This window comes from Gossypium hirsutum, chromosome A01, assembly GCF_007990345.1.
Source record: "Gossypium hirsutum isolate 1008001.06 chromosome A01, Gossypium_hirsutum_v2.1, whole genome shotgun sequence".
In the NCBI taxonomy this organism is placed as follows: Eukaryota; Viridiplantae; Streptophyta; class Magnoliopsida; order Malvales; family Malvaceae; genus Gossypium; species Gossypium hirsutum.
The window spans coordinates 14,402,787-14,429,449 of NC_053424.1; the positions used below are offsets into that span (position 1 = coordinate 14,402,787).

A 26,663-nucleotide genomic window follows, 5' to 3' on the forward strand; every position below is an offset into this window, starting at 1 on the left:
GGTTTTAATTTTTGAGGGGGAAAAAACCTTTTAGGCTTGTAATAAATTGTGGTTAGGTGGTCCAATGGACATTGATATTGTCTGGAAACGACAACGAGATTGTCTTTGTATTCTTACATTATTGCATATGTTTCTTCTATTTTCTTTCTTGCTTTGTGTCTCATATCTCATTCTTGAATCCAAGACCACATAATCATATCATTAAAGTGTATGACAAAAGTAGTGTACTGGTCCATCTATACATATTATATAAAATATTTGCAAGTTATAAAACATTGAATGAGATATAATCATAAAAAAACAAGAGAACTCTAAAAATCAAAGTCCATTTCACTATTACTATATTAATGGGTTTGTTTTGACATTTGTTCATTAATTGTATTTTTAATATAAATATATTCTTTCTGCCCTAAAAAAATCCACTGATCTAATCACTGTGCTAATAACCAATCAATCATTCATCAGAGAACTGATGCAATTTTACTGTTTTTATGCCACTAAAAGCAAAGCTGATGAATTGGCTACTTCATAAGGTTAAACCACGGATCCTTGTATTACAACTATATATTAATTCAAGACCAAAAATGTAAAAAGCCCATCACCAATAATCTATCCCTCTCATTACACATTAACTCACAAAAATCCATTTTTTATATATCTATATGTGAATCATACCATCTGCCCCTCCAAATCCCATCCATGAACCAAAAGATGAGAAATGAAAAGGATTTGCTAAGAGGAAAGAAAATCTCCTTGGATTAATAGAGAATCCATTGCTCCTCTCATCCTTACTAACCATATTAAAAGCATCATGAGAGCTCCGTTATCACGCGTTCACACTTGTCTTCTAAAATCTTCACTGCTTCAGTAAATAGAACTTCAGGAGGTAATGCTCCAGTAGATTCAATGGTGACTAGAAAAGGGGAGAAAAACATATTAATCTTAAGCTGTGCCTAACCTTAAATTGGTTTGAAATCAATGAAAATATATTAATCAAGCAATGGCATTAAAGAAATCTAGAACTAATTTTGACAACACATGCAGAAGACAGAGAGTAGCCCCACATTACTTACATATGAAATGATCTTTAACACGGCGTAGTGCCACACGTTTCTCCCAATCGTCACCTCTTATGCATTCTCTGCAAAGTGTGCACGCACGTGGCCTTGCTACAGTTGCCCTTCTCCTACCTGCTTGGCAGCCAAATTCTTCATTAGGAAATGTACCTAAAACAATATCTCCTAACTTCACATGCTAAAGCATATCAAGCAGAACCGGTCAGCACTATCACATAGCTACTGACCCCACTATTAGAGGAATATAATCCACATTTAGTAACGGAATACTGGAAAACCCTTTTATAGAGGAAAAAAACATAATTACCAAAATTTACACCATATGGACAACAAATCATAATGAACAGAAGTACCTTTTCCAAGATCTTCTATATCAAACACATTAACAGGGCATTTGCTTTTGAGTTCTTCAGCAAGGTCATCTTCGATATCTTCCAATAATACAACCTAAATATATAAATATATCATAATACTGTAATAATATAGAATCAAAATGAGATAGAATAAACGAAAGAAATGAAGAAGGTTTAGAAAAGAAGAAATCTACAGTTACAGTCTATCCTTACCTCAGGAAGCATCCGATACCAAGCAGTGGCCACTGGGGACCACTTGGCATGTGTTTTCCCAATGCCTTTAACAGCATGTGCTTCCAGTTCAATTTCCTAGCAAAAAAGTTGGAACTTTTAGTACACTTGAAAAACTTCATAAGGATTAGATTAACTTCTAACAACTTCAAAACGGATCCTGAACTAATGAGAGCAGTACACAAAACCTTCTTAATCTACTAGCACCACATTTAGCTCACGAAGAGATTTTTTTTAAACCTAAGGCATGATCTGCCATCTTGACATGCTTTATGAGCAGTTTTGGAAACAAACAAAAGCATGTAAAATATACCTGTCCAGGGCCAAGTTTAGCAATAATAATATCTGGATACTTAGGGATAATGGGGTTCTTGACAAATTCTGGAACCGTCTCTTGACTGCAACCGAAGTAAGTGTATATTTCAGGCTTTGATGATGAATCTGAAGTTGCATTTCTTGTTTCCTTAACCAGTTCACTCCCATTAGGCAACCACTTTAATGCATCCGATTTAACTGCATTATTATACATTATTAGGAACAAGCAAAGCTATAAAGGGAATTAGGAACAAGCAAAGCTATAAAGGGAAGAGCTATTAATTTCATTTAAGTAAAAAGGTTTCATGTTTCACTGATAAAGCCCAAAACCGTACCTGTAATACGTGGACTACCTCTTTTACACTGAACATGGAGTTTGAAAACAATGGTGTTCTTTTCATTTGGCTGATCATTTTCTACAATTGAAAGAGACAAAAGTAAAGAATTACCAAGTGCCCCAAGGGTAAACTCCATAAATTCAGATAAACCATCAACCAAAAAAAATGAATTAAACCTGAAAGATAATCAAAAAGCCTTGGGTCAACACGGATTGGAACGAGGCCCAACCTATGAGCAAGAACTTCATCTTGGATTATTGATGTGTTGTTTGCAATGAGAACTTTTTCAATTGCCATTGTAGGAAGCTGCAAGCATAATCAGTTCTATCAGTACCAGCACAGACAATATGCTGCAAGCTAACATAGCTAGCATAGGATAGGATGCAATAATGTCATTAACATAGCATATGTTAGCACTGAAAAGAGGTAGACCAAAAAGTCACAGACCTCAGCTATAAGGATCCTCCTGAATGAATTTGCAATAGCTGCATCAATACCGATCATATCAAACTCAATGTCATCTTCATTGAGTCGAACCACTTCAACTCTAAAGTTGTTAGAGAATCGATCAAGTCGTGAACTATTATCAATTCCCATCGATGCATAAGCGCCAGAATATTGAATACTCTCAGTCTACAAGCAACAAAAGGCCCCAAAACATAAGACGTTTAATTATAATACAAAAAAAGAGACCCCCAAATTTCAGAACCTTAAGAACAGAACAAGACAGGTGATACAAAGAAACTAACCCAAACCCAAATAAGGAAAAAGGCTCCAATTTTTTAATTACCCAATTAAACAACCCCAAGAAACCAATGTTTCTTAACACTCCATATATGAATAAAAGAGTGCTCATGAGAAAATTTCAACTGAAGATGTGTGCTTTAGGGGATAAAAAAAAGGGGGTAAGAGAGAAATACATGGATAGGGGCGTCCTTATTGCATGAAACACGACTTCGTTGGAGTTCAAGGTGCGGTGGAAGTTGACCCATTGGCACATCTGGCAAATCCCAGATTGAAAATTTCTTCTTTTCTTCTCCTGCCCCCTCTGCCATTGCTTTGTTGCTTAGATTTTGCTGTTAGGAATTTAGGGTTTAAATAGGAACTGAAAAGAAAGGGGTTTTAGCTATCTACACGGTTGAGGAGAGACGCTTATTAGGGTTTTAGATAATCCTCAGCCCTCGCAACGCTTAATACATAATTGGTCATATAATATTAATAAACCCTTTATTTATTTATTTATTTATTTTAGTAGAATTTAAAAAAAATAGACATTATTTTTTAAAATTATTTCATACATTGTTTTTGAAGTATTCTAGATTTCACAAACAGGTTAAAATTTTGATAAATATATTATAAAATGTAGTAAAAATTAAAAAAGTTAAATAACATTTATTATACTTTCAATTTTTTTCACATATCAAATCAAATTCAAAAAAAGTTTGTGAGAGAAATATTTCAGGTGTTTTAATTATATTAAATAAATTATTGAATTTGTTGATTGAGTCTAAACTTAATTAGTATGAGTATTGATGTCAATGTAGGAGCACATGGGTTTGAATGTGTTAAAGCGCATTATCCTCCTATCTATGAGTTAAGGAGAGGTTATAGGTAGTCCTAAAGGTATTCAATCGATTAATCGACCAGAACTACCATTAACTGAATTAACCAACTATTTTAAATTCTTAACCGTTAATCGAACCGAGTTTTTTTAGTTAGTTCGGTCGGTTAACGGAAATTTATATATTTTTTGTTAAAAGAAGTATAAAACATATAAAAAAATTAACCGAATTAACCGAATTTAATATATGTAAAATGTATATAAAAAATAGAAATTTTTGGTTGATTCGGTTAATTAACCAATTTCGAAACGAATTAACCGTTAACCAAACTTTCAAAAAATTATTAACCAATCCCAACCGAATTAATTCGATTTTACCTGAAATTTACACACCCTAGATAATTCTAAGCGTTATATTAAAAAGATCTGATATAATCAAAAGATATAATGAGATTGTTAAAAATAAATAAATTATTAAATTCTAATTATATAAAAAAAAGCGTAAACTATAAGATTGGTTTTTATTATAATCTAGTAATCTTACTTTTTAAAATAATTGAAATAAAAATTGCCTTAAAAAAAAAAGAAAATGTTGATGAGCTGAACTATTATTTTACCTTGATTTTTCAAACCCAATTAACCCACTTCTAAGTAGTTTACTTTTCTCAAAAAAATAAAAATAAAAACAAGACTGTTCAGCATTTTAGTTATCCTTATATTATGGTCTAAAATTGAAATTGATGTCTATTTTTAAATTTTAAAAATGTTAGTATTATATTAATTATATGCTTTAATTAGAATATTAAATTATCAACATATATGTAAATTTTGAAAACATTTTAAGAATTTTTTACACCCTTTTTAAGCCTTATTTATTGGTAAAGAAACTAATATTTCTTAAAAGAAAACGACGACTTTCTTCATAAAATGTGATTATCAAAGTTTGTTTCTTATTCAATAATTTCATAGTTTATTCACCTAATAATTATTTAAAAATGAAAAAAGAAAAGTGGAATGGGGCAACTCAATCGATTTAAAATTTAAACAAGGATTTGTGGTTAATTAGAGAGAAATTAAGGGTATTAAGTTATTTAGTTTATTATTTAGCATGTACCCCCATGTTGCATTTTAGTTTTGCTTTCCATTTCTACTAAAATTTAAAGAAAAAGCCATACAGATTACATTGTGAAATGGGATCACATTTGATAATCTTAAAGTGTAATTTCGTTATGACTTTAGATTACATGTATAATTCCAAATTTTGGAAGTAATTTAAATTATAAACATAATCTTAAATTTTAAATCAATTTATAAAAAATATTAAAAGGACTAAGCTTGCTTTTTAAGAAACTGTAATCTTAAATTCCGTCAACACTTGACTCATATTTGGACCAAATAAACTAAACAAAAATAATAATATAATATATCAAATATTCTACCATAACCGTAATCTGTCCTAGTTTTACTCAAGATTCAAGATTAAAAAGGCAAAATAACAGTCGTTGCTAAAATAAATAACAAAATTAAACTAAGAAATTAAATGAAAACAAAACTTTGATTAAATTGTAAACATTCATGCAGTCATCCAGTTTTAGTTCTCAAATCACTGCATGCTGTAAGCATAATGGTACCAAAAGAAGCATCATATTCCACTCTTGTCTCCCTTTGGTTGCTTCTTTTTCCCCCTCATTGCCTTTCTCTTCTCTTCCCTACAACATGACCAAAGATTTCAACAAGGTTTCCCATCATATTCACCATAAACCAACTTTTTAAAAAGGATTGAGACAAGCCATATCTAACCTTGCTTTTGAGATTTCCTCTTTAGAAGGAAATTTTCTTTTCCTCTTTTTCGATGTCGCTGCCAATTCTACCTTCCCATTTTCGCTTCTGTCCCGGTTTTTCAATGTTGGTGGTGATTCAACCTTTCCGTTTCCAGATAACCCTTTCGCCTTTAAGCTCTTCTTTTTCCCTTTCGGGATTTGTTTCTTCATCTTTTGTTGTTCAAGCTCTTTTTTGTTGTCCTCATCACTATGGATCTCCTCTGGCCTCTGGGTTTGCTCTACTGTTTCTGAACCATCAGAACTTACAAGATTCTTCTTTGAATTGCTCATTTTCTTCAACTAAAGAAAGTCAAAGAGGACAGTATAAACAATGGGCAAAAGTGTTTGGAACTGAGATCACCTTAGGGTGAATGACATTATGTAATTTACGTTTGAAATTTACCTTTGCCACAAAAAAACCGTCCATATTATGTACATGAGGATAAAACCGCCTTGTGTTTTCTAAGGATGTATGAAACCGATGCTCCCTAAATCGGATATATCTGGTTAAAGGAAGGAAACAACGTTAGATAAAGAAATCAGTCAGGTCCGGGAGAATGTCAAAGAAAAATGATCATTACCCTGGACACCCAAAGTCGAGTCCACATGGAACTACTTTGACATCTCTCTTCTTGAGTGCATAGTCAATGACAGCTTCATTCTATAGAGATACAAGTCAAAATGAGAAAAAGACTGAACAAAATTCGAATGGTTGGAAAACCAGAAAAGCATTCCTTAAACAAACCTCTGGAACCATCATGGAGCATGTTGAGTAAACGATGTATCTGCCAGTTTTGGAATTTGCATCAACCATATCAATAGCAGCAAGTATCAATTGCTAGAAACCAAAAGATTTGTGATGGCATGAATTAGTCTCTTAGCATATGCAAGATATAACAAAAGAATCAATTTATCTCCTTTTCTGCTGACTCTGAACTTAGGATGATTACTGTAGTTCCAAAATACAACCAAAAAGGCAAAAAGCACACCGAAAGTACGTACCTTCTGCAAATGGGCACATTTTTGTATGTCATCTAAACTTTTAGAGGTTTTAACGGATGGATCTTTGGTTATAACCTACACCATAGAGTAGAGATCATTAAATGCAAGCACAAAGCAGTGAGCAATACACCAAATGCGGAATAAGGTTAAAACAAATGCTTACTCCTGTACCACTACAAGGGGCATCCAACAACACTCTATCAACCGAATTCTGACCCAAAACCTTGGGAAGCTGAACATTAACACAAAAGCAAAGAATTAGGATTCTGTCTCCTAAGTGTATAAGACCCTCGAGAAAATATGAAGGACAAGTTTATGCACTTTGTTTTTAACCTACAACTCATCTGAGGCACCCAGAAAGAAGCACTTAAAGAAAAAGGAAAGTAGCAGGATTCAACACTTTGGCTCTGATTGGTATAAAGGATGGAAAGGAGTGAGAATTGAAAAATTGTTAGCCTAACGGTTAAGCTACAAAGTAAGAAAGTAGTCATGAATACAATTTGATTAACAAAGTATCCATTCTCACTCCTCTTCATCCTTCATACTAAGTAAAGCCTTTATGCTTTTGAAGCTCTTGAGCTTGAAACATCAACTCATCAACTTATCATGATTAGTACTGCATTCTCTTAGAGGGGCAGAAAGATGCTAACCTCCCTCCCATCATAGTTACAAACTATTGTGTTTGTCACTCCCATACGATGCAAATTTGCAGTAAGTGACTTCAGCCTTGTTTCCTTCATTTCATTTGCAAAAATTAACCCTGGCCACAATATCAACAAAATATTAGAAAGGAATTTGGAAACAATAGTAAGAGACATATTGAACAAAGAGCATATCACCACTATAAAAGGATAATTATTTATGCTTTATTCAACCAACTCAACCTTCCAAACTATATATTCAACATGGACAAGCAAATTAAAAAGGTAAAATAAAACAAAATAGAAAATCGCAAAGAGTACAACACAAAATTCAACGGTTTGAATGAAAAATAGACTAACATACCACTATTTTTCATGAGAGCGGCAACATAGGTTGTTTTACCACCAGGTGCAGCTCTGCAACAGGCACAATTATAATCAAAAGATGAGTTTTATACTTTTATTTTTTTATGGCATGACTGTATCTGGAAAAAACAAAAGAAGCAATTTAACATTATCTAATATAAATGAGCACGACAGGCATCATGGCTACCAAGTGAAGGAACAAACTAGTAGTTGGAAGAATGTTTGGGATTTCACAGTAGTCCAAGTACACACCATATAGTGTGTAAATGCATCCATCTGATTAAACATCTGGACTTTGAGTTTAAGGTTAAGGTTGAGGTTGAGGTTGAGCTTATACAATATATATAACTGTAAACAGTAATGAAGCACCTTAATGCAGTTAATGTCTATTAGTGTCTGACCCCAACCACAAACTCGTGTCAGTGTAATCTGAATTTTCTGCTTAATTATATGGATTAGCCTCAAAATGAGTTACAATGTCAAAATGGAATGTCTGCAAGATTGCAAATATTATAATCATGTCAACCGGAAAAAAAAGCATCTCTCCTAGCACAGATCTGCAATACGGATATTGCAGAACATTATAAACTCCCAACATCAGTTTCCTAAAATACAGCTCACAAGGAAGATTTTCTTCAAAAAATGAAATCAACAAACGAAAAGGCAAGGCAATGATAACAGCATGGAGTAACTCACGCCATATCAACTACTCGTTCCTTTTCCTGAGGAGCAAGAGCCATAACAGGCAAAAAGGAGCTTGCACCTTGTATCTGTTGGAGAAACAAGATAGGTAATTGGAAGTGCCACAACACTTACTTCTACAAAACAATTAAAGAAATAGAATGGAAAATGTATAATGAAAGAACACATACATAGTAAAAGCCAGCCAAATACTCTGGAGTGGCTCCAATAGGCACATGTGAATTATACACCACCAATCCGACCTAAAAATTGAAAATCAGCATTCATTATGCAATCCATTAGAAATAGAGGTCTCAGATAAATGAAAATTTAAAACAAGGTAGTTCTTACTTTTGACCACTTGCTTAATTGGTCTAGTTCTACCCCTCTTTTGGAGAGAGTATCAGCTAGATCCCTCCTGCGAGTCTGCATTTTGAAGGAGATTATAGATATAGTTGAGCTGAAAATGCACAAATCAAAGATGAAGAAAACAACAGAGAAATGTATATTTACCTTTAAAGTGTTTGCCCTGATACATGTAGGTCGAGGCTTTTCAAAAGCTTCAATAAGTTCCATGAGTTCCACAACTGGAAACATCTGTAGAAGAGATGGCAGATTTAATATAAAAATTGATCAATAAAACTTTTTTAAAGAATAACCCTCCCCCTCCCTTCCTTCAAAAATGGGAAGAGGAAGAAACATGCAGTGCAAAAAGACAAAAGTATTCCAGACAACGAAAATTAGAACAAGATGATCATTACATCCACCAAAACCCCTATGAGGAATTCATTGTAGCCATAGTATGAACGCAAATCCATTTTAAGTTGGTCAACATAATCCTTCCTTGTGTTTCCCTCTTGCCTCAACTCCTTAAAATTTGAGAGCACTCGAACAACTACAAATAAATGAAAAACTCTTAGCAAATTATATGATAAATGGCTAACCATGAGATAGAAAATTAGCAAAAAAACCACTGACTATCTTTTATTCTCGTCTGAAGATTTGCAAGATCAGGTGGACGTTGTTGCTCTGCTTCCAGTTCCTGATCGGTAACATGAAAGGAAGGAAATATAAGTACCTTCACAGACTTAAATTAGTAATAACAGGAAATAAAATCAAATTCAAAAGAAGACCTCTTTTGTTGGCAATCTAAACTCATCAGACTCTTCTTTAATGTTCAACTGCATTTCTGCTTGTGCATCTGCTTCTTCCCTCTCCCTTTGTTCATCAATAGCCCTTGACTTCTCCTCAATATCAGTTCCATCTGAATCGGAACCAGAACCTGATGCAGAACCTGAAGCTCTGTCTGCAACATCATGATACAACAATGGTAATCACTATGAACCAGATGGCACGAAGTGCAGTGAAAGTTATGAAACATGCTAACATTTCTACCATGCTAATGCAATGGAAGCGATGTTTGCTAGGACTCTTATATGTCACTGATATGATTGAGTTCCATTTATCCCAAGTTTTTAATTGCATGGGTGGCAGGCACCCACATGCCAATGTCCACTTTCATGATATGGGTACTTGAAGAACAAGATAGATGCAAACTAGAATTTTCAGTTCCTAAAGCATAAACTCATCAAGGACCATTATTAAGCAGTACTTCGCACACAGATCAAAGTTGCACCTACAAGAAACTATTGAATAAACGAAAAGCTTGAAGCTCGAAATCATATTTGCTATAAGGCATTAAATTCGATGTTACTAATGTAAATAAAGAATTTACAGGGAATTAACAAATCGGTACCTTCATCTTCGTCATCACTTCCTTGAAGGAAATCATCAGCCAAGGGAGCATCATCATCATCTGAAATATCAGAGGCATCATCAAAATCAGACACTTGTTCATCCCCATCCAATAAGTCTTCTGCTTCTTCTAATTGTTCTTCTTCGCTCTGGCCATCAGAAACATCATCAAAGACCTCATCTTTTTTGGTGGGTCGTTTTTTCTCAGTGAAAAGATGGTTTCTTTGCTTCTCTTTTGGAGGCGGGTTCTTCGATTTTGCTCCTTTGTTCTTATTAGCTGCCATTTTGAAACTGAAAACAAAAAATCGCACACAAACACAGGAGTTTAAGCTCTTCTACTCAATAGCAATACCTAAAGTAGCACTGAAGTTGTACCTGAAAATTAGGGTTTTTCTTTTTTCAGTTTTTTGAAGCTCTCTAGGGTTTAAGCATTATATGTGTAATAATAGTATCTGAAACATAAGCAGACGCCATGGCTTTTGGGCTGAATTTGGGTCAGCCAATTTTTAAGGTTTGGGTTTTGGTTTATGAGTTTGGGTTTTGAGAAATTTAAAAAAATAAGGGATAATGTCACATTTAGTACTTGTACTTTTGTAAAATATCAATGTGGCACCTATGTTTTATAAATATTCAAAACTGTCCATATGTGTTTTGTTATGGTACTTTTATTTTCATAAAATATTTAATGTGGTACGTGTAGTTTGAAAATGTCTAATTTAGTACCTGAACTATCAATATGTGTTTTATTATAATAATTAATGTTAATATTGTTAGTAAAAAAGCTAAATATAACCAAAAGAATTTAATCTAATTTTAAAATAACTAAACATATGGTTAGTTAAAAAAGTAAATACAAAATTTACATGAAAGTACATTACTTTCGAGGATAATAAAAAATTTTATTTAAAAATCAATTAAAAATGTTATTTCAAATGAAAACTAAGAAAGTGAATATTTACTTAAATTGAAAATATGACGTTTTTGTTTATGTAAATTTAGTATTTACTTCTTTTTTTATTAATTTATTTTTTTATTTTGTTTTTATATAATATTATATTACCCATATTTATTCGATGGTTTGAAAAAGAAATTCTATGTGTCAAATTTTTATTAACTGGTTTAGCGATTTACTAACGACGTTAACACTTATTAGTAGTTCATATACTACATTTGACATTTTCAAAGTATAAATATCATATTAGACATTTTATGAGATTACAATAATAAAACACATATTAATAGTTTAGGTAATACATTGAACATTTTATAAAAGTACAAGTACCAAATTTGACATTATCCACGTAATAAATTGGGTCCTCTTTATCTTCAAAAAATACTTTTAAAAAATAATCATAATTTCTATAGGGTTAGAATGGTAATAACAAACTTAATTATTTATTTTTTAGATTTTAAAATATTCTTTAAGAAACATTTATCACGATTCTAATATTGATTCTGGATTTTTTTCCTATGATATTGTATCAAATAATAATTTATTTATATAATTATTTTGAATGATTTATTTATTTAATATTGGATAAATAAATAAATAAAAAATAAAGATTAAAAAATTGTGGATAGCAAACTTTTCTCACATTTTTTATCCCTACAAAATGATATTTTTCTCACTTTAATATTCATTTAAATGGGAAATAAGATTAGTTTTGATGAATTTGAAAATAACAGTGGAGATGAAATTAATTTAAGTAGCAATGAAATTAATATGAATAGTAAAATATATATTTAAATGCAAATGTACAAGTGATAGTGAGGTGAATTATAAAGAGATTATAGAGTGATCATTATAAACATTAGATTTAAAAAATTATATGATTAAACTTATAATTTATTTGGGAATTTAATACATGGTTTTTTTTAACAATCTCGTTATAGGTTCTGGTTATATCTGTTATTTTTGATACAATACCTAAAATTATCTATAGTCTCAACTCGTAAATAGAAAGACAATACGCTTATGTCCTATTGCATTGGTAACAATGTCAATATCAATAGAGCTAAAACTCAGTCAGCATAATTATTTATCTTTTTAAATTGTTTCTACTGTTCTTTTTGTTTTTTATTGATTTAATATATGTTTTTTTCTTGATTTTTATCGATTAAAATTAAAACTATTAAATAATAGTGTATAAAATAATTATGTATTTAATATAAAATACTTAATTCATTCAAAAGAATACTTATTATGTATTGTTTATTAATGCCAACGAGACATTGGTTCAATTGGCAAAAGTTGAGGCCTTAGGTCTTAAATACTCATATTTGATATTCATTATTTGCAATTTCATGCACGGGTCTTGAAGTACCATTATATGCAATTGTCATGTGTGGGTTTAGTCTTATTAATTAAATTTGTTCACTTTAGTCTAGATTGTACTACCTTTCAAAATCTTTTTTAGCCTCCATGGTGCTTGCTGCAATGAGAATTGCAAGTTGTTCTTCCATTAGTGCAATGTTTATGTTCATATAACCAAGCACTATAAGTGTCTTTTTCATTCCTTGAAATTGGTCTCATTAAGCATAAGTATAGAATTTATATTAGTAGATATTGTGACAACAAAAGATAAATTAGCTGAATATAGAACAAAATATATAAAAACAAGCTCACGTGAATATTCATAAGTAAATAATAAATTCAAAATTACAATGGCTAATCCCATATCAAGATACAAACACAACATTAATATAAAGTTTTTGGACATAAATATTAGTTATAAGCGATACTTTTGTTGTAGTAATCAAACATTGACAATAAATTATATCAAATAATGAATCAACATCTGGGCTAACTTATTATTCACATAGAGTACCTTAAAATTGTAACACATTTATCAACACAAATGTTGAAATTATGCCAAATATTAACTTACCTTTAGGTCAGTTAATAAATGTATGAATCACAAAAACATATAATCATTTTGATATTTAAAATAAATTAATTTACACAAAAGAGATCATTTTGGTTACATTTTGTTTCAACTAATCTATTTAAAATATTAGACATCCTTAATTAAATCTGAAAGCCAAAATCTGAATTTATTTATTTCAAAATATTTCAAATTTAAACCAAAATAATTTGAATAAAGGTAAGTCCTATCTCAAGATATCGGGCACTGTATTAATATTTCATCTTCAGACAAAAATAGTAACTTGTAAGTGATATCTTGATGTAGTAATCAAACACTAACAATAAGAATATGTCAAACAATAGATCTTCCTTTGGGTCAAGTTATTGCTCACATGTAAAACCGAATAATCGTCACATGTTAATTATGTAACACCTTCTACCCGTATCCATTGCTGGAATAGGGTACGAGGCATTACCAGAGTTTACTGAGCATTTTCAGATAATTCTGAATAATTTATTATTCATATTCTGAAAATAATCATAATGTCCCTCTATTGGGCCCTTAAAACCCAAAACATACATTTAAACATTCAATTCACATTCATGTCACATAAATGTATAATTTAAACATTCAATAACTCAATCCAAGTTGCACGAACTTACTTCATTGCTTATTCGTATTTATAGTTTTATTAATCCGAAAACTTTTTCTTTTTCACGTTCAAGTCTCATATTTGAGCCACCCGGATCTTTATAAATAAATTTGATCATCATTTTTATTTATTTCATATTCTAATACATTCAATTAATCTCTAGGCAAAATTACCATTTTACCCCTAAACTTTTGATTAATGACGATTTCATCCTTAGACAAAGAAAAATAAAGTTCTTGTAATTAAATCCTTGTTTCGAACCTAATTATTCTTATATATATATTGATAAAAACCCATAAATTCTATAAAATAACAAAATTTTCCACAATTTCAACACTTTTTAATTTAAGCCCCAAAACATGTTTTCACCCGATCTTGATCTAAATTAATAGTTTCATTCAATTTTATAATTTAAATAATAAAACAATTCATTTCCTTTATTTTGGTCATTTTTGACATTTTTACAAAATTACCCCTACAGTTTTTTTCTTTTATTCAATTTAGTCACTGAGTCTAAAACATACAAATTATCCATTTTAAATGTAAACCTAATAAGGGTGGCAACAAACAACAGTATGTATGTTACCCGGATGAAATATGAAATACTTCTCTAAATTTTTCATCCCATTTGCTTCTGTTCGTTTGGTTACAACTCCTAAGTCTTTGAATCTCAAACTTACTTCATACTTCATCCGGAATTATTACCTTGTTGCTCTAACTTCAACAAGAGCTTCATATTTCATTCGGAATAATTGCTTTGTTGCTCTAGCTTTAACAAGAGCTTCATATTTTATCTGGATAACTTAGTTATGTTTTTTTTTTCTGTGTGAAAAACAAAACAAAACCCTTGCTAGCTGAAAATTCATATGTTTATTTTCCTCCTCCTCCTCTCCATTCCACATCCTAAATGTATATAGCATTCTTATAAGTAACATTATCTATGATCTCACTATTTATTTAAAGATGTCCATTCGTGTCATAGTCACTAAATTATTTTTAATTTGAGCTACAGAGATCCAAATTAAGGTCCGTAAATTTTCTCTGAAAATTAACTCACATATCTTTCCACCATAAAATTTTCAGAATTTTGGTTTAGCCAATTAGTCCAGTTTATTCATTAAAGTTTCCCCTATTTCACTATCTGACAGTTTTGACCTCTCTTTACTTAAAGTTAATTATCTCACAGTACAGAACTCGGATAATGTTCTCGTTGGTTTATCTTGAAAATAGACTCATTAAGGATTCTAAAAATATAATTTTGAGCCTCTAATTATTTTTCTCCAAATTTTTGTGATTTTCCAAATTCAGAACAGGGGAACCCGAATTCATTCTGACCTTGTCTCACAAAATTTATTATATCGCATAGCTTACAATTCAATTACTTGCACGTTTCTTCTATAAGAAACTAGACTCAATAAGCTTTAATTCAATATCTTTTTCATCCTTTGATTCAATTTCTACAATTTATGGTGATTTTTCAAAGTTAACCTACTGCTGCTGTCCAAAACTGTTTTAGTTCAAGATGTTTATTACCATTTTTCCTCTAAATTTCACTGGTCATACAATTCAGTCATTGCTCAATTAGTCCATCACTTAAGCTAATTTTTCTCAATTAACATTTTATTCCATCATTCTAAACTATTACACAACCTTTAAAATCAGAATTTCAACACTAAACCTTAATTCACAACTTTTTCACAATTAGGTTCTAAAATCAATTTCTATTGAAATTACTTGATAAAATCATTAAACAACAAAGCAAAAGCTTCAAATCTATTTTAGTTCATCATAAACAGCCAACACTTGTCAATGGTAGCTTTCAATTTTGTCCATAAAATAAAAAACTAATGAATTAAAAACTTGGACCTAATTGTAAAAGTCACAAAAACATAAAAATCTCAAAGAAAAGGGAAAGAATTGAACTCACATATGTCAAAATATGAAAAACAGCAACTTTCAGACCTCCCATGTCGTTTTTGCTGAAGAAGAATGATGATATCTCTAGATTTTTCAATTTTGTCTTGTTTTATACGCTTAATTTGTAAAATTTCCAATTTTACCCCTTGTTCACACTTGATTTTTATTTTTCCTGTACACACATGCCGTCCAGCCCAATAATGGGTGTTTAATTGCCTATTTAGTCCTCCTTTAATTATTACTAGAGCTATTTAATCACATTTCATAATTTTGCATTTAATTCAATTTAGTCCTTTTTACCCAATTGACTACCAAAACCTTAAAATTTATTGATGAAACTTTAATACTGACTTACTAACACTCCATAAATATTTCTAAAAATATTTATGGCTCGGTTTATGAATTTGAGGTCTCAATACCTCGTTTTCAACCAATTTACCTGATTAATTCTTTTAAAATCACAAAATTCACTAATTCAAAAATTCTTTTAAATTCGCGCTTGGCCCATAATTATTATTTATTAAAAATTCTAAACTTACTCATTGGCTTTTGTAATCTCGAATCACTGTTTTCCAATACCATTGAAAATTTTGGCTGTTACAAATTACCACAATTGCACGTGTAATTTTGTTAATTATTAACCTTCCTTTGGGCCGATAATATTAACGTAACTTAAGTTATATGTACATAACTTTTTATATTTTAAAACAAAATAATTTCAATAAAAAATGCCACTTTGGCAACTTATTATTTCAATTAAGTTATTTTAAATATAAATATATATATATATAAACATACCAATATTCAAATTTAAAATCTTCATAATAGTCAATGGTTAGAACTAAAATTTCTGATTACACTATAATTTTCGAAATAACCCAAAATAAGATTGTCTGAATAGTGCAATAAAACACCAAATACCTTAATCTTTAACTGGTTTTTTTAGTACTTAAAAAAGTAGCCATCAAAATTTTTACAATTAAAATCCATAATCGAATTTTAAAAAACCAAACTTAAAACCACCCAAAAAAAATTGAATAAATATTCATATAAAAAAACAACTTTAAATTTAAATGAATCTCTATCAAACTAATTTTACAAAAAATCATAATGGGATCCATTAAAATTTATCAATAATCTTAATGTAAATACACACAAAACTTAAGTTATACATATAACAGCCCCAAGAATTAAACATGTAGGCAATTCCAGCAAGCCAGATCAATACTACATATTTAAAATTTTACTCTTTAGCACCTCCTTAATTTGCATTGGCTTTACAAATAAAAAGCTAGCAAGATTTGTTTTAAATAAAACACCATTTTCTTTAATGAGAGAGAAAGAGAAGTAAATCATCATTAATTAAAGTTTAAATAAAGTTTTAGACATTTACAAGAGTTTTCGAGTAGTTTTCAAATCTAAATTATACCTCATATTCTTACTTTTCATTTCAGAGAACAAAACATGTTCCATTATTTTTAAAAATTAACAAAAAAAAGAGAGGATAAAGTGCATAGTCTTGCCAAGTTGAGAGAATGAACAATGAAGCGAAAATAACCTTTCTAACCAATGATAACACCGTTTTTTTATAGCACAAAATAATTTTACATATATATACACTTTAGTAAAATTAAAATTCTAATGCATTTACAATTTCTTAATCTTGAATTCTGAATTGTTGAATAATCAATAGAGTAATAGAATTCAATCGACATCACTATTATTTTATTGTAGAATAGAAATTAGAGCACAAACATTCAAAACCTATCAAAATAAAAACAATTAAAGATCAAAATCCTAATAAAATTCAAATTTATGAAGTTATAAAAAACTTTAATATGGATCTTCAACCATCAACATATATACACCCGAAATGTTAAATTTATAAAATCTAAAAAATGAATCAATCCAAAAATAATAGAGAATCAAATTCATCCTCAATGATTCGACATAGCGAGGCTCTGATATTAATTATTAGAACCATAAAATAATATTTTATATAAAACTTAACAAACCATAAACCAAAATATGTCATGTCAAATCATCAAGAATAAATAAATAATAAAATTAGATGCGGAAACGTACCTGAATTCATCGATTTCTTGAAATCTATGAATCTTACAGTCTTGATATTTCAAATTAGCATATAAGTAATCTAGAGAAAGCGACTCAATTTTTTTTAAAGATGATATATTAGAAAAGTTACATATATGTACACTCGGAACCATAACTCTAATACATAACATCTGCACATTAACCCTAATCTTTAATCAACCCATCATCAATTTGAAACTAGTTATTAGAGTATCTATACATATTTGACACATACTTTATTTAATAACTAAAACCCAATAAAACTTAACCAAATTAGATCGTTTTTTTAATTTGGATTAATATTTTATAATAGTAAATAATAACATGTAATTATACTTATTATATATATGATGTTCATATTTTTCCAGCATCATATTCCATGTTTGATTTATATAGATTATTCACGTCAAAATTGCCATAAATTTTACTTACAAATATCTTAACAAATTTTACTGTTAAATTATTAAAATATTAATCGTAAAAAAATATTAGAGAAGATGATAAAACCAATTAAAATTTGCACTAATTTAAATGAACCATTATATTATTTTATATACCATAATATTAATCAATATGAGTTTATATATATTAATATTAATTACTTAAAAAATCATTTTTAAATTATATATTTCATATATTATAATATTACAATATTACGTTGTGTTTGATTTATGATAAAATTAATTATTAACATGTTATAATATTCTAATAATTTAATTATGTTGATAAAATTTATTTTTTACCATTTACAATCTGTGTTTGTTATTTTGTTGTCGGAGTTGTATATTTTCATTTTTATAAAATTAAATAAAAAATAGCAGAAGAGTAATTGCTGCTTTATCCTAAAAAGAACTAAAAAGAAATTACATACAGTTTGTTCAAACTATTTTTCTTCCTTTTCCCTGTTATACTATTATGTCCTAGTTATTATAAACTATCCTTGTTTTTGCCTCATTCTTCTATTTTGTTTCTCTGCTACCATGAGCAACAAAGGTAGCAGCGGCGGCGGCGGCGGTGTAGGTGAGGGGTCTGCAGTGTCGATCCCTGACAATGCAAAGAAAACGATCCAAAGCATAAGGGAGATCACAGGGAAGCAGCACAGCGATGAAGAAATCTATGCAGTCCTCAATGAGTGTTTTATGGATCCTAATGAAACTGCCCAAAAGCTTCTTTATCTCGGTACCGAATGAAGGTTTCATTGTTTCTTTTCTGTTTTCACGGGGTTTCATGCTCCTTTTTTAGTGTTTTGCTATGTCTGAGAGTTAGCTTGGTTTATGATCTGTTTATTTTTTTCCTCTCTGCGGCTTTTGTATTTTTTGTTGAAGAGTTCAAGAATTGGGATTTTTGAGAGATGGGGTCTTGGGCACTTTCATATGTTTTATGTCAATAGAAAGTGGATTGTGCAATGTTTAGTGTTGGCAGAGTGAAGAAAGTTGGGATTTTGAGAAGTGGGATTGGCTTGTTTTTATGCGTGTAGCTAATAGAAAGTAAAGTTTGCACTGTTTTGTTGCTTGGGTTTTGTTTTCTCGAGGAAGCATGTGTTTGGTTTCTGGGAATTGGGAGTAGATTAAAGAAATTCAATGTGTTCAATGTCCCGTGTGCTTTCTTTTGATTTATCAGTGTATTTTTCTTCTTTTGATTCAAAATGTTCACTATTAACTTAAATGCATGCAAAATTGCAAATGCTTATTAAGGCTGTTGCATACTTTGATTTTGCTTAATGTATCTTGCAGTTTACTTTTGAAAGTATGACGATCACATTGTTTGGTTGGCAGATACATTTCATGAGGTGAAAAGAAAACGTGAAAAGAAAAAGGAGGCAAGTGTTGTTTTCCTTTCCAATTGGTGAAAATATGAACTTATCTTCATTTTGATCTTCTATTCTTTCAAACTGTAGTTAGAATTCTGGTTATCAATGATTCTATTGGTTATATAGGTCTTTAGGTGTTTGCTTGGTAAAAATACCAGCTGTAAAATAAAACCTAAAAAGGATGCTGAACTGCTATAATGTGTCAAGGGTATTACTTAACAGAATTTGGTTTAGTTGAAGGAATTTTTTGGTTGGATTTTACTCTAGTTAGCTTAGTGAATTGTGAATTATAACTCAATTCTTCTTTTGTGCAGATAGCTGGTACACAAGGACCAGCGGGGCGGGGTAGACAAGGGAACTATGGTAAAGGTGTTATTTTTTTCCTCCTCTCATATTTATGCATCAGTGTACAAATTTAAAGTATTTTTCTTGTTTATAAGTTGCCAACCGACCAAGCTTTGTGATTTTAAGATGTTGTAGGTGCAAGGAATGCATCTGCTCCAAAGGAAAATGGAGTTGTTCATACCTCAGATAGAGGTTCTGCGTCTTTTCCAGCATCTCAGAAAGTGAAAAATAATGCAGCACCTTGCATGACTAAGTAAATATGCATAATGATGTTTTTTTTTGTTTCTAAATATGAATTTTATGCGCTTATTAATTGGTTGGTTTTAGAGAAAAAATTGTTATATTTACCTAAAATTTGTTTTGTTCTTCTGCAGAACACCAACCGCTATTCCAAATGGCACTAAGACTTTGCCAAATGGGATCTCCAATCAGAGACATGGACTGCCATTGTCTGTTTCTGGTGTTAATAGTGAAACTAAGGACGGCTTGCCTTTAGTCGGTCCAACTACAATTTCAGTGCAACTGACTGTTACAGAAGCTCCTGCCAACATTTCTGCTCATTCCTTTAGCTCTCTGACCAGAGATCAAGAGAAGTTGTCCTCAATATCTAGTGCCTCACCAACTTCTGCCACTTCCACAACCTTGTCTGGTGTCTATTCATCTGCTTCAGATCCTTTGTTGGTGCCAACTGAGTCATGGCATGTTGGTGATGTGGGTACAACAGAACAAGAATCTGGATGCCAACTAGAATCAGCTGAAACAGGTCATATTCAAGGAAACAAGAATGTTCCTTTGATATTAATCTATCTAACACAGAGAAAACAGCCTCGGAAATTTGGAGCTCAATGCATGAAAAGAATCCTCCGAGGAAATCAAAGGTCGCTGAACAGACTAAGCAGTCCAGGCCTATAGAGCCTGCATTGCTACAAGGTATTAACACTTCTGTTTGATTTGTGACGCCATAAATTATGATCATGTTGTAGTTTTTTGGTCTTCCTTGCTATCCTCTTTTTGAAGTACAATATTGTATTTTGCAATGCATGTGTCTCTTTGGCAGTATATATTATTTGAGTTATATGACTTTACCATTTTTCTGTTTCGTTGCTGGCTTTCCATGAGAGGAATGTTAAAAGATCCTGTTGGATTATCCTGCTTAACTCCTTGCAACTTTCTTTGCATTGCAAGTTGTCTCTGGATTATGTATTAATTATCATGCTTTGCACTGCCTTTTTTCTAATGGTTTTCCCTTTTTTTCTTTAATGATAATGATACAGTGCTTACTGTAAGCATAAGTGTGTCTAATGCCTTTGTTTATTTTTCTCTAATGTTCCTGCTCTTGAACCATCCCTAGCCTAGATATTGACATAAAAAGGTCTTATACATTAAGGTTATTTTTCTGCACTTTTTGATGTCCCCTCTCTCCCCCATTCTAATTGGAGATTTCTGTTGGTTCTTGTTTTTGAAACAGTGGTCATTTCTGAGGTTGCAGCCGTCACTGATGAAGCAAATTCTCAATTGCTTGCTGGTTCAAATTTTCCCAATGGTCAACATGTTACTTTTCCCACCCACTTCCGAGTCTCTGAAGCATTAACAAATGGCTTAACTTTTGGAAGCTTTGATGCTAGTTTTGGACAGGTAACAAGACATGGTTTTGGTACTAGTGCGGAGATTACCCCTGCATATCCTATTGAAACTTCTCAGGGTAGTGATGAAACTGCTGAAGAGCCTTCTTCTAGGTTGGTTGAAATTAGTTTCTACTTTTATTGGAATTTATATTTTGTTTGATGGATTGTTTTTCTTCTGCTAGTAAGTATCGAATATTTCCAAAATCGTTTTATTCATCTCAAGAGTTGGTTCTGAGTTTTTGTTTCTATATTAGTGTAAATTCTCCTTTAGTTGATTAAAGCAATTAAGGAGCGATGGGTGATTGATAATTGAGACATGATGTTTTGCCATTGAACTGTTTTAAAAGGATCAAAGTGGGATTATAGAGGGAAAACATGTTTGGATTAATATCCAAGGTTATAAATGTGCCTAATTTGATATCATATATACTGCTAGAGCAGTGGGATCTGTAGGCAATATTTGCAGTTATCTATTTTGTTTTTCGTTTTAATATTTATGATATTATTGAGCCTTATGATTTCCGCAGAAGCAAAGGTATACTATCAGCTATGGAAGGCGATAGTGCTGATCAACCACAACCTCCTCCTGATTTTGAAAAAGCACCCAAATCAGATGACATTATTTCATCTGATGCAAATTTGAAAGTTGATCAGTCAAGTCAAGAAATGGGTTTGCACTCAGAGGGTAATCAGAGTGTCATTCCAAATGACACAAGATATGGATTTGGTTTAATGCCTGCATCAGCAAGCCACTTTGTGCAGTTTGATGGACTTGAGGCTCAGGCGCATGATGTTTCTCGCCCTGCAAACTTTGTCGTAAGCTCATATGCTTCTTCCTTGTTGCTGTCATATTTTTAGATGTAACTGGTTAAATTACACCAGAATGATTCAGACGTTCTTTAAAACCTTTGACACCTTGTACTATGCTTTAAGTATTGTTTTAGACTTTTAGCACTTGGCATTTGTACTTTCCTCAGTGTTATTAAGTTCCTGATGCTTTAGTAGGTTGGAAGATGACTGAGAAAAAGTTATTATAGACTTGGTGGACCTAAGTAAATTAACTTGTTTTGTTTTTCGTTTTTCATAGTGATGGCAGATGTTAGTCTATACTTTATAAAGATGCTTATTACGCTCATTTGTCATATTTGTAGAATGGGAATTCTCCAGATCCGTCTGGCAATTCAGCACCACCTGTTCAGAGGACAGTTACTGCTGCCCCACCAGCAATTCACCTTTACCGACAACCATTTTCACCTAATTACTTCCCTTATCTGCACTATTTTCCACCTTTTTATATGCATTATCCACCGCATCAGTTTTTAAACTCCAGTGGTCTCCCTCAGCAACCTTCAACTGGGAACATGTACATGCCACCTGGGGTCAAATTACCTCTTTCACAGTTAAAGCCTGGAAGCAATGCAGGAAATCCTGCTCTCCTTACAATTCCATCAGGATATAGTCAATTGACTTCTCCACCTGTTGGTTTCAATTTATCTGTTCCATCAGTTACGTCTGGAAGCTCTGCTAGTAAGGAGGATCTTGCAGCATCACAATTGAAGGAGAATCATATCTACCCCACTGGATCACTGGTTGGTTTTGTTTTTCCTTTTCCTTTTATACTTCGTCTTTTGGCAACTTCTTATTAGCAATTTTAACACAATGCTTTGGGTTGTCCTCTTCTTCTCTTTCCCTTTTTTTTTTTTTTTGCAGAATGAAGGTTCGGCTCTCTGGATGCCTGCACTGGGGCAAGATTTAACCAACTTGCAGGTTAATTCTTTGTACAACCTCTCTCTTCACGGCCAGCAGGTTCCCTTCTCTCCTGCTGCACAGGCTGGTCATGGTTCCTTTGCTGGACTTTATCAGCCACCACAAACATTATCTGCTCCTTCCAATGTTAATAATCTGCTACAACAGTCTCAGCCCATGGCTGCAGCTGTTGAAACTGTGAGTGCCCCTACTGGTGCTTATCAGCAGCCTCTACTTGCACAGATGAACCGGAACTCTAATTACTGAACTGTTCAATTCTCTCAACAATGCAACAAGGTAGAAAATTCATGGAGGAGCTTTTAAGAGGGTGAAACACTGGCCTGCATTCTGAGGGTAAAATTATTAAGGGCATCTGAGAAAATATTAATTAGGGTAATATCTGTTGATTGAAAGATGTTGCTGACTTGTCTGGGTTTCTATTGGAACTAGTTATTATTCTCAAAAGATACTCTGTAGGAATCTAAGAGGTCAATAGCATGATTAGGTGGGACTGATTTGGCTAAATTTTCCCTTCTAAAGTCTCACTCATGACACACCTGTATGATAAATTTTGAATAGGGATACAAGCTGTATGTAATTGGTATATGAGAGAGTTATTCTAGCTTCATTGTATAATTCCCTGATGATCATATCATATCATTGTCATTTTATTATGAGGTTATTTAAGATTTCATCATCAATTCTTCCTTATTATGAACAATGAAGTACCTTTTCCATGAATGCAGCAGCTGTCTAAAAACTCTATGATTTGAGTAAAATGTCTACTTAAACAAATCAAATCTTGAATAATAATAAAAAAAGAAGAAAGTCTAAGGTTCTTTCAGTCTTTGTTTCTTTGTTTATACAAAATCTGAAATCTTACATGCATCCAGAATTCCTTTGTTGGAGCATAATAGAAGAATAAAGAGAAAAATGGGGTGGTTCTTTCTACAATTTTTACACAACATTACTAGTACTAGTTACTGTTGAGCCTTCACTGCCTTTTTCACTGGTTTTGGACTTTGGTAGAGGAATTTATGTGGGCAGCTGCTTACTTGAACTTTGATGATTTGTCTCTTTCAAATTAAGTGATGTGTAAACTGACGTTCCTCCCAAGGCAGCAACAGCTCCACAAAGGCTGACGAACCCCGGATCCGAATTGAAAAGTAGATATCCTCCCACAACTATCACACATGTTTTGAATTGCCCCAACACCACGAGAGGTTGCAGATGTTGCTCTACAAGGACAAACATTAACAAAAACACAAACAAAAACAATGCTGTCCGAAAAAAAGGGAGAGAAACTGTACACTCACCCTAGAGCCAGAGCACCAGACCATTGTAAGAGGAAACCAAGTAGAGCTGATGTGAGAACTGCTGTTGAGTTGTTTATATCCCATTTGAATGATAACACTCCTGGTGGATCCAACCATGGCATTAAGGCTAATAAAAAAAAATTGTGATTGGGGTTGTCTTCCACATCAACCTGCATGCATTTGGAACTTGTTTTCTCAATACACTTAAAAGAGACCATAGAAGAACATGGATATTACCTGATCATTTTGACTACTTACGCGAGGGCTGTCCAGTTGGCTTCTTGTTGTAAATTAGACCAGAGAATTTTGTTTATAGCACTCGGGATTATCCATGCTATGGCGATACATGCACCGAAAGCATTGAACTCTAAATCGGTTACAGTGGCTACTGCTACACCTGCCAACACGACTGCTAGAGCCAAAACCTGCAAAACCGCGATAACTCGCTGAGAGAACCAGATAATAGGAAAAGATTTGAAGGAAATGTTCCAAGAGCAGGACAACAATACCTTTTTGAAAGAAATGGTTTTCCTGAAGAAAATGAATTCTGCAAAAACGATGGTCGGAGTGACCGCGATTTTAGCCATTTGGTAAAAACCAACACTGCACCATGGGCTGAATTGTGAGGAAACTGGACCAATGACAGTTAGTACTTTCATAAACCTAAGGCAAAAAAGCAGACCTGTTATACTTTAGGCTGCTATTGGCAAGGCCAGAGGCAAATGCCATTATAACTCCCAAAGAGAAAAGAGAGGAGAAAGGAGTAGTTTTAGAAGGAGGGGAAACTGGAAGCAATGACATTGTCTTGCAAAATGCTAGTAAGATCCATGCTATGGAGTAATGTATTAAGGTTAAGAAGATTGGGAAATTGAATCCAACTCTCCCCATCACCTGCAATAGTAAACAACATAAGATTGCTTATTGAGACATCACTGCTTAATATTCTAAAAAACAAAGATCAAAGGGACTAACTAGTTTGTTAGTCAGTATAATCCCAACAGCAACAAAGAAATTGAAGGACATCGCCACCACTAGTCCGCAAAACCGTTGCTGTTGGCGCTTGGCTCCTTCTGAAGTCCTAAGCTCATTGTAGAGGGAACTTCTGAGCTCTTCCAATGCTCTACCTGAAAAAAATTTGAATTTTTTTGAGAGCTAAACTAATCCAACAAAAAGGTCACACCACCAAGTCATTAGCAGACCAGAAAATTCATGTCCAGCATTACAAAGATCAATATGTCATGTACCAAGATTTTAATGGTGGTCTCTAAGGAACAGATAAGCTACCTTTAAGACCATTTAGCAGAAGTAAAACATTCATTGTTTTCCTGAACCACAAAAGTTTAAATCCTCACGACCATCAACACTGTAAAGTGAAAACAACAATCAACACTGACGGCTGCTTCAATTACTTAGAAGTAGTAGCAGTTCAACGCAAGACAAAAATCACTTCAAAAAAAAACTACATGAAAATAGTCAATTTCTTTTCATAACAAGGACCTTAAGATAAAGAATTTAATTAAAATCAAAACATCTAAGGGAAACCAATAGGAAGAAGATGACAGAGAAGAGGTCCAAATCAACTAAACCTCTATTATACTACAATATATGTAATCGAAACCCCTTTGGCCTTTTACCCCCACACAAAATACATATTGCAAGACAAAAATAATAACACCATTTTAAATGAATAATTAAAAATGAAGGAGATCAAAGACATAGACACACACACACACATTGACATTGACATTGACATGGAAACAACAACGATTTACAGGCTTGCTGTAAAGAATGGGGACATAAGACAATGGAGGTTTTTTAAGGGATTCAGACAAACCTGCTTCGCCTGCATCACTGTCTTTCCTCTTGATAACCTTTCTTCCATCTAATAATACAAAATCAAACCACCGATTTCAACACAGATATTGAATCACACATTATCGCAATGAACCATCAATTTATATATATTTGAAAAGAAAAAAACTTTGGGATAAAGGCAAGAAAATGGGTTTTGTAATAAATCAGAAGGAAAAAAAAAAGATCAAATGAAAGATTTGAACTTCACAGAGAAAATAGTTTTAGATTGACATGAACAAGTGTCCTATTAAAGTTAATGAAAAACTGAAATTCAAAATATGAGATTAGATATTTGCTG

At 32.1% G+C, this 26,663-nt stretch overlaps 3 protein-coding genes and 1 pseudogene across 3 annotated transcripts; 1 reads left to right on the plus strand and 3 right to left on the minus strand.

The window, feature by feature from the left end:
- Positions 1-510: 510 nt before the first annotated feature.
- LOC107888162 (DNA-directed RNA polymerases I and III subunit RPAC1) lies at positions 511-3,516 on the minus strand. The gene is made up of 9 exons (XM_041076754.1): positions 3,234-3,516; positions 2,761-2,946; positions 2,490-2,619; positions 2,311-2,391; positions 1,974-2,173; positions 1,643-1,738; positions 1,430-1,523; positions 1,074-1,190; positions 511-913 (listed from the first exon to the last, which is right to left on the minus strand). The coding sequence occupies exons 1-9, from the start codon at positions 3,366-3,368 to the stop codon at positions 810-812; spliced, it is 1,143 nt and encodes a 380-aa protein (XP_040932688.1). The 5' UTR covers positions 3,369-3,516; the 3' UTR covers positions 511-809.
- A 1,759-nt stretch (positions 3,517-5,275) lies between these two features.
- On the minus strand, positions 5,276-10,628 carry LOC107888173 (26S rRNA (cytosine-C(5))-methyltransferase NOP2B). The gene is made up of 18 exons (XM_016812299.2): positions 10,515-10,628; positions 10,141-10,430; positions 9,518-9,690; positions 9,363-9,426; positions 9,146-9,279; positions 8,898-8,981; positions 8,736-8,810; positions 8,576-8,647; positions 8,400-8,473; positions 7,702-7,754; positions 7,347-7,456; positions 6,860-6,928; positions 6,697-6,771; positions 6,440-6,532; positions 6,276-6,355; positions 6,098-6,197; positions 5,675-5,994; positions 5,276-5,583 (listed from the first exon to the last, which is right to left on the minus strand). Exons 2-18 carry the CDS (start codon positions 10,421-10,423, stop codon positions 5,517-5,519), a joined length of 1,926 nt encoding a protein of 641 aa, XP_016667788.1. The 5' UTR covers positions 10,424-10,430; positions 10,515-10,628; the 3' UTR covers positions 5,276-5,516.
- Positions 10,629-18,524: 7,896 nt separating this feature from the next.
- On the plus strand, positions 18,525-23,892 carry LOC107955826 (GBF-interacting protein 1). Its single transcript, XM_016891619.2, has 9 exons — positions 18,525-18,848; positions 19,445-19,488; positions 19,794-19,848; positions 19,951-20,077; positions 20,199-20,734; positions 21,293-21,560; positions 21,977-22,265; positions 22,601-23,038; positions 23,160-23,892. The coding sequence occupies exons 1-9, from the start codon at positions 18,650-18,652 to the stop codon at positions 23,460-23,462; spliced, it is 2,259 nt and encodes a 752-aa protein (XP_016747108.1). The 5' UTR covers positions 18,525-18,649; the 3' UTR covers positions 23,463-23,892.
- A 128-nt stretch (positions 23,893-24,020) lies between these two features.
- LOC107888183 (nucleotide-sugar uncharacterized transporter 2-like) lies at positions 24,021-26,647 on the minus strand (annotated as a pseudogene).
- Between the last annotated feature and the right edge of the window lie 16 nt (positions 26,648-26,663).